This window comes from Alligator sinensis, unplaced genomic scaffold (genome assembly GCF_000455745.1).
Source record: "Alligator sinensis unplaced genomic scaffold, ASM45574v1 scaffold143_1, whole genome shotgun sequence".
NCBI lineage: Eukaryota > Metazoa > Chordata > Crocodylia > Alligatoridae > Alligator > Alligator sinensis.
In genome coordinates this window covers 1,525,104-1,539,911 of record NW_005842156.1, presented here as the reverse complement: position 1 = coordinate 1,539,911, position 14,808 = coordinate 1,525,104, and the positions used below count along the sequence as shown (strand labels likewise).

At 41.8% G+C, this 14,808-nt stretch overlaps 1 protein-coding gene across 8 annotated transcripts in view; it reads right to left on the bottom strand.

Moving 5' to 3' along the window:
• UBR3 (ubiquitin protein ligase E3 component n-recognin 3 (putative)) overlaps positions 1 to 14,808 on the bottom strand; it is a 238,578-nt gene that overhangs the window by 190,885 nt on the left and 32,885 nt on the right. For 7 of the 8 annotated variants that reach the window (XM_025206463.1, XM_014520815.2, XM_025206461.1 and 4 more), the window contains 8 exons: positions 10,246 to 10,474; positions 8,470 to 8,649; positions 7,513 to 7,646; positions 5,369 to 5,455; positions 4,344 to 4,409; positions 4,144 to 4,233; positions 557 to 685; positions 418 to 470 (listed from right to left, as the gene is read on the bottom strand). In XM_025206463.1, the coding sequence (XP_025062248.1) occupies positions 418 to 470; positions 557 to 685; positions 4,144 to 4,233; positions 4,344 to 4,409; positions 5,369 to 5,455; positions 7,513 to 7,646; positions 8,470 to 8,649; positions 10,246 to 10,474 (968 nt within the window). The remainder of the gene's footprint in view (positions 1 to 417; positions 471 to 556; positions 686 to 4,143; positions 4,234 to 4,343; positions 4,410 to 5,368; positions 5,456 to 7,512; positions 7,647 to 8,469; positions 8,650 to 10,245; positions 10,475 to 14,808) is intronic. The other variant, XM_025206458.1, reaches the window with a different exon arrangement.

The following is a 14,808-nucleotide window of genomic DNA, read 5'->3' as shown; positions in this document are numbered from 1 at the left end:
GAGGGGAGAAAAAGAGAGGGACTAGGGGGCTGTGGGACCTGGCCCTGGAGCACCTAGTGATGGGGAGAGGTGGGGGCAAGTGAGGGGCACCAGAAGACCAACAGGCTGTGGGTGGGGAGTGAGGGGCACCTGGGGTTGTGGGGGGCTGTGGGTTGGGAGTGAGGAGCTATGCTGAGAAAATGGGGTCATAAATGGGGCCACAATGAGGAAAAGTTTGGGAAGCACTACCTTAGAGAGTAAATTTAAAGCCAGTCTGGATTGAAAAGGAGGACAAATGAAGCCACTTCCCTGGAACATTCAAGGAAAACTGTGGCATGAGAGGGTATTTAGTAGGTATGCACCTTTCCCTGATACATAATTTTAGTTAGTAATTGGTGAAGCACCGAACAATAGTGTTCATCCCGTCTTTCAATTTACCTTTCAAAAACTGATGAAATAAAGTAATCTGGGTCAAGCCGAGAAGCACAGACCTGTAAAATGAGAATACATTAATTACATTCATTGGTTGATCATGCTCTGGTAAAGAGTACCTGGGGTCACAAAAAGTATAACTTACCTGTAATAAGTAGATGTCAGGATCAATCATTGAATTACAAAAATGAGACTGCACATAAGTCATTGCTTGTCCTTTAATTTGTAGACCATTCCTTACCCACATGTTACTGTGGATTTCAGAAAGGCTTGCCTAATATAAAATAACATAAAAAGGAAAGCTGAAACAAATATCAGCAAACAGTTCAAGGAAATTCATGTATTTGGCCAAATGGCAGCTGTGTCTCAGGGCAGCAGCAACTAGTTATCCCTCTTAACTCAATATGAGTAGGGATGAAATACATCAAATATTGGATGAAAACCATATAAAAACCACACCTAAATACTTAAATAGATTTAGTGTGTACCAATATATGGCATTCTTCTTCCTAGGGCAGTAATAAATGTATACACTAAGCATCATATTAAAATATAGTGCTGAATGAAATTTAAGGCTTGGATTATTAAAACAATATTTTGGTATTTTTACAAGCTATGCAAGACATGTTAGCAAGATATCCTACCTAAATTAAGATCCTTATGTTCCACTTAAGTAGTTATTTACTTTCCCTAAAAGTAAATACCACGCACAGGCCTGTAACATTTATACCATACTTTCAGACCAGAGTACTCCACAATTCTATGTCCTGTAAAAGTACTTTAAAAATGAGGCATGCATATTAAATAAGCGGTCAATGACTAATCAACTTTTTCTCTTCCTTTCTAACTTCAGTACAAATTGGTATTGCTATACAGATTATATAAGTAGTCAAGGAATAAAAAGTTCTCAGCTAGATCTTTGCATTATTTCCACACGCTCAATTTGTACATATGAACATCAATTGCATAAGTCTTCATAAATGTCAAATGTGATCCTGATTCTGAGTGTATTTCTCAGAGAGATAAACCATCCAGGCTTATTTTACAATCTTGACAGTATCACACAATTAAACTCCTTGGCAACTGAAGAAAAAATGTTGGTTCATGTAGTCTGTCAAATCAGTATAATCTATATCAGTCAAATCAGTACAATCTAATTGTTTGATCTATGATAAACCTATGCTCTCACCTATTTTTTTCTTACATTCCACAATGATGTTGTCTTCCACTTACTGTATATTTAATTATACTTAAATTATGAGGTACAGGTTAGCTCTCCTCTTTATTATATTGTGCAACTAAACCATGATTGGGCAGTAAACATCAAGGGCTACAGACTGTGCAGGCGGGATAGAACAGGGAGGAAAAGTGGGGGTGTGGCGCTCTACGTCAAAGAGTAATACACGTCCTCAGCAAACAACACTGGGTCAGAGGAGGGGCAGACTGAAGTGCTCTGGATTAGAATACAAGAGGGTCGGGGGGAAAGGGACTTAACGGTGGGTGTCTACTATCAACCACCCAACCAGGGGGAAGAGCTGAACTGGGAATTCTCAGGTCAGCTCAGGGAGGCAGTTCAGTCAAGGGACATGGGTAACCTAAACTAACCGGACATCTGCTGGGAGAAGCAGTCAGCCAGGTCTAACTGCTCACGTAGCTTCCTAGCTGAGATACAGGACCTCCACCTAACCCAGGAGGTGCACAGTCCCACCAGGGGAAATGCCTTGTTGGACCTGGTCCTGGCCACCTGGTGAGGGGACTGCGGGTTCTCGACCACCTGGGCAATAGCGATCATCGCCTACTGTAATTCACCATCCACCGCAGGGTATCAAAGGTCTGCAGCAAAGCAGCAGCCCTTGACTTCAGGAGGGCCGATTTCAATGAGTTAAGGAGATCAGTCCAGGAGGCACTGAGGTCCCGGAGGGTAGGGGAGTTGGGAGTGCAAGATGAGCGGTCGTTCCTTAAGGAGGCAATCCTCCGAGCCCAAAGGGTGACAGTCCCAACGTGATTCAAAGGGACTGTAACCCCATGGCTCACCAAAGGCAGAAACATCTGAAAGCTAAGAAGGAGGCATACACCCAACAGAAGGGAGGGGCCATCATCAAGCAGGATTATACCTCCAATTGCTCAAGACTGTAGGGGGGCTGTTAGGAAGGCTAAGGCAGAGACAGAACTAGGACTAGCAACCAGGATCAAAGATAACAAGAAGTTCTTTTTTAAATACATACGGAGTAAAAAGAAGGCACCGGGGTAACGTGGGGCCCCTGCAGGACATGCTTGGCAATCTGGTGGTTGCACTAGACGACAAAGCTAACCTCTTTAACAAATTCTTTGCCTCCATTTTTCTGAGCAGGGACCGGGACATCACCCCACACCAGGATTCCGGATGGATTCAGGAGAGGCACAGCCAGGCCTACAGTCAGGGAGGACCTAGTCAGGGAACTTGCGAGGGACCAGCAGGGGAGATTATGCTTAGGGGCAACCAACATGGGTTCATCAGAGGCAGGTCCTGTCAGACCAACCTGGTTGCCTTCCACAACCAGGTCCAAAATCCTTAGATGCAGGTGTCACGGTGGACGTATTCTTTCTGGACTTTAGGAAGGCCTTCGACACTGTCTCTCACCCCATTCTCATTAAAAAATTAAGTGACTGTGGCATCAATGCCTACACAGTCAGATGTGTCACAAATTGGCTGGAGGGCTGCACCCAGAGAGTGGTGGTGGACAGGTCATTTTCAACCTGAAAGGATGTGGGCAGTGGGGTCCCCCAGGGCTCGGTCCTCAGGCCCACAATGTTCAACATCTTCATCAGCGACTTGGACGAGGGGGTGAAAAGCACCTTGTTCAAATTCACAGATGACACTAAGATGTGGGCAGAGGTGGGCACGCTAGAAGGGAAGGACAGGATACAGCTGGACCTGGACAGGTTAGAGAGGTGGGTGAATGAGAATAGGATGGGATTCAATACTAACAAGTGCAAGGTACTACACCTAGGAAAGAAGAACCAGCAGCATAACTATAGGCTGGGGAGCTCCCTTCTTGTCAGCAGAGAGGCAGAAAAGGATCTTGGAGTCGTTATTGATTCCATGGGCTGCCAATGTGAGGACACAGTCAGTAAAGTTAACCACACCTTGTCATGCATCCATAGATGCATTACAAGCAGGTCCAAGGAGGTGATCTTCCCCCTCTATGCGGCACTGGTCAGGCCACAGTTAGAGTACTATATCCAGTTCTGGGCGCCGCACTTTAGGAGGGATGTGGCCAGCACTGGGAGAGTCCAGAGGAGGGCCACTCACATGATCAGGGGCCAGCAGGGCAGGCCCTACGAGGAAAGGCTACAGGACCTGAACCTGTTCAACCTCCACAAGAGCAGGCTGAGAGGGGATCTGGTGGCCGTCATGGGGGACCAGCGGGGAACAGGAGAGTCCCTGTTCCCCCGAGTACCACCAGGAGTAACTAGGAATAACAGCCACAAGTTGACTGAGAGTAGGTTCAGGCTAGACTTCAGGAAGCACTACTTCACATTCAGGGTGGCTAGGATCTGGAACCAACTTCCAAGGGAAATGGTGCTCGCTCCTACCCTGGGGTCTTCAAAAGGAAGCTAGATAATCACCTAGCCAGGGTCGTTTGACCCCAGCATTCTTTCCTACCCGTGCAGGGGATCGGACTTGATGATCTGCTCAGGTCCCTTCTGACCCTACCCTATGAAACCCAAGACAGAAGCCTGGCAACATACCTGAATCTGAAGTGGATGAATCATTAGTTTCATCAGCATCTCCTGATCTGGTAAAATAGAATCCAGATCTAATTCTTGGCATTTAACAGCCTACAAACAAAATAAATACATATTTTACTGAGAATATTAAAAAAACCCCCACATTTTCATATTTTAAGACAGACAATATCAAACCTTGTAAAAGTTAGTCATAAGCTTACCTTACTCAAAAACATTGCAAAGTAACGATGTAGTGGCAAATGAAAAGTAACTTGGTTGGGAGCTGGCTGCAAAGAAAACACAATGTATATGACCATTGTTTAGAAAAAAAAATGCATACATCACACACTGCCTCTGTCACCGTCATTATACTTGAGCATATCCCCACCATTAATGGATTTTCCCACTAGGTAATTGCAGCACTCTGTTGCTAAAGGCTCATCTCCCCTTATCAAGACTGTTCTAGTTGATGTCTCCTTGTAAGCCTTCAGAATGGTAGTCATACCCCAGCCAAGTGGTTCTCAACCTTTTTAGACTTGAAGCACCGCTCGTTAGACCCATGGCAGCCCTCAGAAAATGCCAATTCTTAGTTTTCATTTTTTTAACACAGAAGAATAATAGAGCAATTCTTCTATTGCAAAGAACTCAAAAAGCACACAACAGGGCAAATTGTTTTTTAATACTGTGAATTCCTAGTTGATATTTCTCAGTTTATCTTATAAATCATGTTTGCAGACCTAACAGCACTAACATTGTGTGGCACCCTGCTGCACACCTGAAAAGATCTCAAGACACCCCAGGGTGCCATGAGAATCACTGCCCCAAATTTAAGTGAAGCAATCTGGGCCAACACATCAAAACTACCCACCACACTAGTATTTCAAATGAAACCTGGAGTACAGACGTGCTTTGCATTATCACTGTTACAGCCTCTCTACCACGCTGGAAAGCTTTTATGGATTCATAGTTTGAGTAAAAGTACATTTAAATTGGTAGAGTTAAGTTCTTAAATCAGATATAACACCATAGTCATGAATTACAATGCTTTTTAAAAGAGTTGTATTGTTTTTAACAAGATAAACTATTAATTAGTTTACTGACAATTTTTTCTCTTAAATAAAATATTTCATATTACATTTTTGTTTTGCTACCTTTGTTTGGTTGCTCGCTTTTTTTTTTTTTTTGGTTTTCGTTTCTGTTGCTGGCTTTTTATGGTAATGTTTATATATTTGTTAAGGATACATACCTCATCTACAAAGTTGATGGCATCAAACCAGTCTTGGAGTGCCTCAAGGCAGTACCTAACAACATTTCGTGTGTATTCTTGTGTCTCCTGCAATAAGAGAGGTCATTGCACATTGTTCCACATAATTCAAAATAATTTTGAATATTGGTGCCATTAATACAATAGAGGACATAGCTCAATACAATGTATGACAGTTTATTAACCAGATTTTTACATTAGCCTCTGTTCATAACATTAAGACCTGACAAAAACATGGAATCTCGTTCTTATTTAAAAATATATAATATATATTTAATCTTAATAAATATATCTATAATCCTGTTCATTGTATTTTAAAAAACTCTCTTCTCATTTTAGAAAATTAGTATATTTCAGTTATTTACTCATGGTGGCTACAGTACCTTCATACTGAGACTTTCTCCAGATTACCAACTGGTGGGAGCTCTAGCATTAATACATCAAAATGTTTTTGCTCTTGCTTCATCTAGACCTGCTCTGAGATGCCATGTTGGAATGTCCTTATTTATCACTTTCATCTTGAAGCTTTATAATTTTCACTTTAATATTTCCAACAATTTATCTAACTGAAGTAAGATATGCTGGTCTTCAGTTTCTAGGACCCGTTTAAAGTTTTTTCCCCACCTCTTTTTTTCCTATATAGGTCTAGTAAACATTTATCATTTTACAGTGTAAATAGCTAATCTCAATCTTGAATTACAAATTTCAGTTCAGATATTTAAGCCTCTTGGCAATTATTAGGATTGATACAATTTGGTCTTTGTGACTTAAGGTTGGTTACTATATTAATTTGGTTAAGCATAAAAATATGGAGCTGTATACACTAATGACCCTTCCATGCACAGATCCTGACAGGAATGACTATCTAATAAACTTTTCTTTTTTTTCCTACTGTCTCTAGAGTTTAGTAAACTCAATGTGTATAAAATACAGTGCAGCCAGCATCAGCGCAATGACAACTGGAAAGACTTGAGTAAATTTGTTGCTTGAAAATAAACATAAGTAGAAATCCTCCATGTATAACAAACTCTCATACTGAAACGGTTTAAGTTAAATTGTTTTCTTCAGAACTAATGAACCAAAATTAAGATTATCATTCAAAAGGAGTGGCATAAGTAACATGTGAGAACAGAATAAACAAGCAGCGTAACTTTCAGAAATATCACTTTATCAACTGCCTGATTAACATTGCTGCAATAAACTATTAATAACAGATCTTTAAGTGCACATTTTCATTCAGACGTTACTATCCAAAAGACACTGCACCTACATACCTTGTTTAAATACTGCCAAAAATTAATATTTTTTTTATTTTTCATCATAAAAAGGAGACAAAAGTACACATGTTCATGTTACAATTATTCCTCTAAAATGAAGATTTCCACCTTTTGCAATTCAATATTGTTTGACAAGCAGTAACCTATCAATTGTGTTGTAATTAGGAGACTAACAGCATAAAACAAGAACCTTCACCTCATGTTGTTAATAATCTAGATATCTAACTAGATATCTAACTACTCTGGCACCCTTTAGTGTCTTGTTCACAAACAAAGGAACAAAGAAAATTTGTTTTGTTTAGTTTAAGCTACTTGATATAAAAAAGCCTCAAACTACCTCAAAATAAAGAAATCTAATTGCATAGCAATTCTACACAATGAGTATTCTAGAAATAAATCCCAAATTGGTAGGACAAGACATTTCAATCCTGCAGATACGGAGGATATAGCCTACTGAAAAATGTGTAGTGAGTGCTCCAGCTGAGTAACTTGGATTGAAAAAACCTTGGAAAAAGAAAGCCAAAAACCACTATTATGCGAACGCTCCTTGCCCATTTGGTTCAAGTATCTTTCAGATGAAGATCTGAAGTCATTTCCCTAGGCAAGCAATTGTCTAGAAAACAACGTAGAGAAGACAGGCATAATCCTCCTCCATGGACTTAAATACTCTTCAAATAAAAATTACCTTTAACAAAACAAAATACTGTCAACTCCAGTGTTTTAAACATTCCAGAAAATGACGCTGGAAGGATAACACATCTAAGTATCTGTAAAAATCACTGAGACTACAAAAAGGAGAGCTAAAAAGGGGTTTTCTTACCAATAAAGAAAGAAATACATCAGTCTTACCCTAACTTTGCAATGAGATAAGAGTCCCCACATTGGCTGGGCACAGGCTTCCAGTTCAGCAGCAAACGCAGCATAGTAGGTCTGTGATTCAAACTCCACATGCTCATTTAGTTCTCGTTTATTTAAATTCATACCTTGAATGATTTAAGCAAATGTATGCAACAGCAGATTTGACTATGGCTAAATGAAACAGTATTTTTTTAATTATTCATATATGCCCACATTGCTAAACAGGGAAAAAGTACCCATGCAGTAAATTACAAATGATATGATCAACTGTGCCTTTAAATACCAACAGGATTAAGGATGAAGAATGAGCAGAAGCCTTGAGATTTGACTAGAAAGAAATCAGAATCATGGCTGAAGGACATGTTTTGCTAACTACTCTAGTGCCCACACTGGGAATGGACACTGACCAGGACTGGGCCCTCTCTCAGTCTGAACTCCAAATAATTAAAGAAGACTACAAAGTTTTGGATCTCTATACATAACAGTGGCCACTATAAAATCAGGCAGGATTTTTTTTCAAAGGTTCTAAACCACAGTGAATAGAAGGGAAAGCCTGAATGCACCAAACTAAATTTAGAATTTTGCCAATTTTATCAAAATAAAAATTTGTGCTGCTGGTACAACTTCTTGAGAGTTCAGAAACTAAATCATTGTATGTTGTACAACCCTCTCTTGTGTCCAATCCTAATAGACCAGAGAGCTATTGGAAAAGAATGTCCAGTGACTGTCATTTTAATTTTTGGAAGTCTCTATCCACATTTCCAGAAATGTGCAATAGATTAACAATGAAAATACTAATGGAGTAAATATTTATACGCAGCAATGTATGCTAAAGCAAAGATTACACAAAAAATTCAAAGATGGTACTACAGAAAATGAGATTTAAAATTAGATGTATTCCAAAAAACAGTTTATCATCACTAAATAAGAAAGCTAAAAGCCACGTACCTTGAAAGAATGATACAAAATTCATCCACGTTACTAACAGGCCATGATCTTCTAAGAATTTCTTAGCTACACTCTGGTGCGAAAGTATATTAATAAAATCACTAACAAGTGGCCAGTATGTATTATTCTTCAGTAGTGCTTCCCCACAGTTGACTACTACATGCAAACTGTTTTCTTCATCTAGATTTAAAAAAAGATTTAAGAAATCCCACATAACATTGTATAAGACATGGCAATTGAGAATCAACAACTGTTAAAGTATGCAGTTTATGAAAGTAAAGACCAGTTCTTCATAGTAACTGAGGTTCTGCAAGACGTTATCTGCTATGTGAATGCCCCTCTTGAAGTGCACAGGTCTCATATACTTGAGATCTGAATCTGAACAGCAGCAGGGAAAATGAGACGGATCTCCTTCAAATGAAAATAGGTAATAAGACTATAACACACTACAGGAGATCCAGGTTCTGCATTCAGACTACAGGAGATCCAGGTTCAGATCAAGGACTTCAACCTCAGCCTTCTACATCTGAGATTAATAGCATAAGCACCTAGCTATTTGGAGCTGGGTCTCCAATGCCAACCAACAGAGTTGTTTGGTCTGTCTTCAGAAACGCACGCTTTCACCAGTTTGGTGTCCTACAAAATCTATTTCCTCTGCAGGGACAAAAAATTAATTATATGATTTCATTATGCTTAAATATGGTAAAGGCATTTCAGGGCTATGCCTTTAAATTAGCCACTCATCTAAAAATGGATAAACATGAATGCCTTGTCTCCTAAGATATGCTGTCATCACAAGTAGGCACCTTGTGAAAATTCTTGGTGCTGTGAAGAGACCAAATGATAGCACTTCATATTAGTAACAACTATGTCTACTGTAAATCACAGATGCTTTATATGTGCCAGCTGAACTGTAATATACAACAGGCAGCTTCAGCCTAGAGAGAAGACATAATGGAGCATTGCGATCCATATCTGAGAGGGCAGTCAGTCTCCCCAGGTCTAAGGTAAGATGAAAAACCTTTTCCTTTTCAATATAGAAATATAAAAAATAAAAGTCACTTCCCCTGCACTCTAGAGACAACTCTGAGGGCTCCTGTTAAACAGGAAAGCAATTTCTTCATTATTTTGTTATCAAAAAAGGCCCCAAGCACAAAGGATGCAATGTTCATGGGAAACAACTTCCAGTACCAACTTCTGCTGGTTGTTATTCCAGTTGAATACTAACAGACAGAAAAAGAACTGGCATCCAAAGACGCATGTAGTGATGTTTTTTGCCAGTTTAATGTGGCTCTTGGCCATCATGTCAACAGCTGCCTGAAAGCGGGTGCAAAATGATAAGCAACTGAGAAAGATGGTTTCCTCCTATAGCAGGCTGGCTCCTTTCTGAGAGCATAGTCAGAGAATTACGTTGATAGCTATGTTAGTACATGTGCTGCATGCACTCGACAAGAAAGGGAAATCAGAACAATTTGGAAAGCTTGTGATGTTACATGACCCTGAAAAAATATTCTGCTTAACAAATAAAATCTTAATTAGCCTATAGTATTTCTCAATCAAAAGTGCTATAGATTCTGAGAGGAAACCCTGTGTTTTACATTGTATGAGTACCATAAAAAAAACCCCAGGATAAAATGCTGGGTAAAACTACTCTTAAACTTTCAGAATTGTCTGAGATGTAGCCACCACAGTATGACGCTGAACAATTCTAAAAATTCAATAAAACTTCTTATAAGTCACTCATTTGAGATTCATCAAAACAAAATTTCAACTTACCTTGCAACTCGCTTTTAATAAGGCAACTTTCCATCATGTATAAAAGAACAGTGACCATAATATCCAGCAGCTGACATTCTTCTGTCACTTGACGTGCTAATTCTTCATTGCTGAATAACTGAACGCTGATATGCACAATTCTGTTTGACATTGTGTCTGATTCATGGCTTTTCTTCAGTGTTTTCATAATAAATGCATAATGCTGAACAAAAGTTTTAGTAAAAGCAATCTGCAAATCACAGAAATACAAAGAACTTTAAAACTGCAGTATTGTTGTATCCTGCAATAGTTACATTTTCCTACTATATATAGTTCAATTCTCTGCTTATTGAAGCACAATTTCTTCCAACAGTACAACGTGTGATGGAAATATCATAGTGGTCAAGACAAATCCATCTGATCTAATGCCTTGTCTCTGGCAGTCACCAGAGTCAGATACTTCTCTTCATAAGAAAAGTTTTTATATGCCTCTAAATCAGGGGTCAGCAACATTTTTGGCCAGAGTGCCAAAAACACCCCAATCTTGAACCACACCTTCACTTGGCAGTGAGAGAGCCACAAGGGGCCTGATCCTCACTGCTGGTGACAGATACACACACGCTTCCAGGGAGATGGGGGGGAAAAGGCCGTGGTTGCACTCCCCCAGCCCTTCCCCTACCATGCACTGAGGTGTATATGCAGCCACTGCCACCACATAGTCAGTGCTGGGTCTCTGGACCCTGGTGCAACTGTTTGCAGCCTGCCCGCCACCTACTGCAGCTGCCCAGAGCCCAAGTCAACTGTGGCAGGAAGCTGGGAGGTTGCAAATAGCTGCACCAGGGTCCAGAGCTCCAACACTGGCTCTGTGGTGGTAGCAGTGGCACGTGTAGGTAGGAGTGTACAGCAGGCAAGGGCCAGGGTTGCACTGTCCCCAGCCCTGGTGTGTCCTAAGGCACGCATGCAGCTGCCTATGCCACAGAGCCTAGTCAAGACTTCAGAGCTCAGTGCAGCTGTCTGCGGCCACCTGGCTGGGTGGCTTGCAGCAGGGCTTGCAGCCTCCCCACTGCCTGCTGTGAGCAGCCCAGGCTCCATGGCCAGTGGCAACTGCCTGCAGCCCAGGCCAGCTGTGGCATGCCAAGCAAAATGGCCTTGCATGCCATGCATGCTGGGGGTTGCCAACCCATGCTCTAAATAGTTTTCCATGTCTCTGGATCCCAGCTTTTTCATCTATGAGACACAGCAGACATTACATTTATGGCACAATTAACGTGACCAAAAACAATCAGTTGATTATCTACACCAGCCCAAAACAGCCCCAAGGTCCAGGAAATAGCTTCCCCTTGCCCAATCCCTGCGATCGGGATAGGGGCAGCCCCAGTCTCCACAGAAGCATAACTGAAATCTGAGGAATTTTATGCACCATCCCAAAAATCGTACATCTTGCTATAAATATCTTTCATGTCAGGACCTGTGATTTTTGGGGTGGGGCATAAATTTCTTCTAATCCAAATCACACCATTATATTAATGTCTGCCAGGGACCTATATTTTTTTTTCCCCAAATAGGGTGATCAGCAGGGATCCTTGTTTTCCGTGATTAAAAAAAAAATCACAAATTCTCTGATAAAAATCCCAAAATTTGTGATTAAAATTAAATGCTGCTGGTGTCCCTCGCTTCCCCCGCATGGCCCTCTAGCCCTGCTTGTGCCCCACAGCCCTGCTGGAGGGGTCCCCAGCTGCCAGGGCTATGGGGCCAGGGACCCAGGTCCACAGCCTCCTGCCCCCAATGGAAGGCTGCGACAGCAGAAGCACAAGCCAGCTCCCCTCCGCTGCAAGCTTGGGCGGAGTCGGCTCCCAGTGGCAGCGTGCAGTCCCGGAGGATAGGGGGGACCCGCGCCCCCCCCAAATCGGTGTGGGGCATGGGGGCAGGGCGGGTGTGCACTGCCCCCATGCACACAGAGGAAGTGTGGCCAGGGCAGCACGGAGCTTGCAGCAGCAGGCAGCTTTCATGCATGGCCCCACTGTGTCCTGCCACGCCAGTCGCGCACACTGCACTCCAGAGGGCCTGGGGGAGGACAGCAGAGCAGGGAGCGTTTGTGACTCAGGGTTTGCAGCTGGGCAGGGTTGAGAGTTTCCCGCCCCTTTTACGAGAGCTCCCGCCTGCAGAGCTCTTTGCTAAAGGGGGAAATCCACAGGTTTCTCTTCTAAAAGGGAAAATCCGTGTTTTCTCTAATAAAAATGAGAAATCCATGGTTTTCTCTGTTTTCCCATAGGAAACGGAAAACCCGGATCCCTGGTGATCAGGAAAGAGCAAAGCAATCAAGGTATAAACAAACCAATGATTTATGCGATGGCAATATTAAAAGTTTAATACCACTGTATTCTATTAGTTACACACCCTAATATTATACATGCTTTTGATTACTTCTGTGCACAAAAAAAAGTTTGCACTGGACTATCTGCAAATTATATCAGATTACACAGAACTCCATCATATTATCTGATAACACTAAAGTATACTTGGCGTGATGACTGCCCATCCATACTTTTACTGTGTTGTCCTTGGATTCTTTCAGTGCTTCCTTTAGCTTTTCCCATCTTAAACATTACTAGCTGCTTGCAGACGTGGGGAAAATAAATAAAAGGGGGGGGGGGGCACTTTAAACTCAATGCACTCCCACAACGAGCCCAGCGCATGCCCAGAAGAGGCACCTTGTTAGTTGCACCCAGGTTTCCCATCATCTGTATACGCTGGGCACTTTACTGGGGATTTTTTGGTGCTTTTATCTAATAGCTGATTGAATCAGCTTTAAAAGTGACAAAAAGCCCCACCAGAGTGCCCGATCTATACAGACACTGCAGAGCCGAGTCAAAGTAATGTGCTGCTGCTTCCAGTAAAGCGCATTTTTTCCCACATCTCTCAGCGCCTACCGTGTCATCTAAAAGTTTTACCTCCTCATTATTAAATTGCTTTTTCAGATCAATAATTAACATGCTAACAATGTAAGTCCTAGTATGACTCCTTGGGGCACATCTTAACCTTTCACCATACTGAAAACTGTTTACTTTTTTTTGGTCAGTTAACTAGGTCTTAAATAATTTCTAAATCCAAATTTATAAAGCTGTGGCTGTTCTGAACCACTCTCAAGTCAAAAAGGATGAGTTAATCCAAATTGTGTCAGTAATTAAAGAAAATTTTCAATTCAAAATCTTAGCCAGCTAGCCTAAACCATCCCTTTTGGAAATGTTAAGTTTTTCTGGACTATACTTTAGACACTTTGAGCTATATTTAAGTAAACTGTGGTTTCAGTGCTGTGAACACAAATCACTATTTCACTTTAGCCAGATTTCAGACTCAGCATACGTATACATTTCCATTACAGCCCTGAAGTACCTTATATTTATCAGAATCAATTTCCCACCATATTGTGACTCTTTAATATTGATGCAAGACAGAAAGAGGCTTCAATTAACTTCCAAGAAGAACCTTAGAACAGGGGAAGGAAGTCTTTTCCAGCTGCAGGTTAGAATGACCCACCACAGGTGGGGGGCAGGCAGACAGGCAGATGATAGGGGTGCACTGATAAAGATTTTCTTGGCCAATAACGATAGCCAATGATTAACTAACTATATCGGCCAATGCCAATCCAATAAATGGTATTTAGTAATAGTGCAAAGCATTTTAAACTACTGACATAAATATATCGTTTTTTGCTTGTTTTGCAATTAACACGCATACACGCCTCCTACCTGGGGGGGGCAGCAAAGGCACCTGTCGCAGGGCTCAAGTGCCTATATACTAATGCTAGGAGCATGGGAAACAAGCAGGATGAACTAGCGCTCCTGCTTGCACAAAACACCTACGACTTAGTAGGGCTAACGGAAACCTGGTGGGATTCGTCCCACGACTGGGCAGTACATATTGAGGGTTATAGACTGTACAGAAAGGACAGGGTAGGGAAAAAAGGAGGAGGGGTTGCACTCTATGTCAATGAGCAATATACGTCAACCCTCATCAAGACGGAATCCAAGGATGAGGAAGTAGAAGGATTGTGGGTTAGGCTACGTGGGGGGCAAGGAGAAAGGGATTTGGTGGTAGGGGTCTGCTACAGGCCCCCACATCAAGGGGAAGAAATAGATGCAGGGCTCCTGAGGCAGCTCTCAGAGACCATAAAAGCTAAAGAGGCGGTAGTCATGGGGGACCTAAACTACCCAGACATCTGCTGGGAGACACAGATGGCAAAGTCACACCGCTCACGCAGGTTTCTAACCTGTGTACAGGACCTCCACCTGACACAGGAGGTACATGGTCCCACTAGGGGGAATGCCATACTGGATCTGGTATTGGCGACGGGGGATGACATGGTAGGGGACCTACAGATTGGTAGCCATCTGGGAGACAGTGATCACCTAATAATAGAATTCACCATAAGACATTGAGTGGGTAAGGTAACTAGTAGGGTGAAAGTACTAGACTTTAGGAAAGCTGATTTAAATGAACTCAGGCGATTAGTCAAGGACGCACTGCAGAGTAGGAGTTTTGAAATGATGGGAGCCCAAGAAGGGTGGCTGTGCCTTAAGGAAA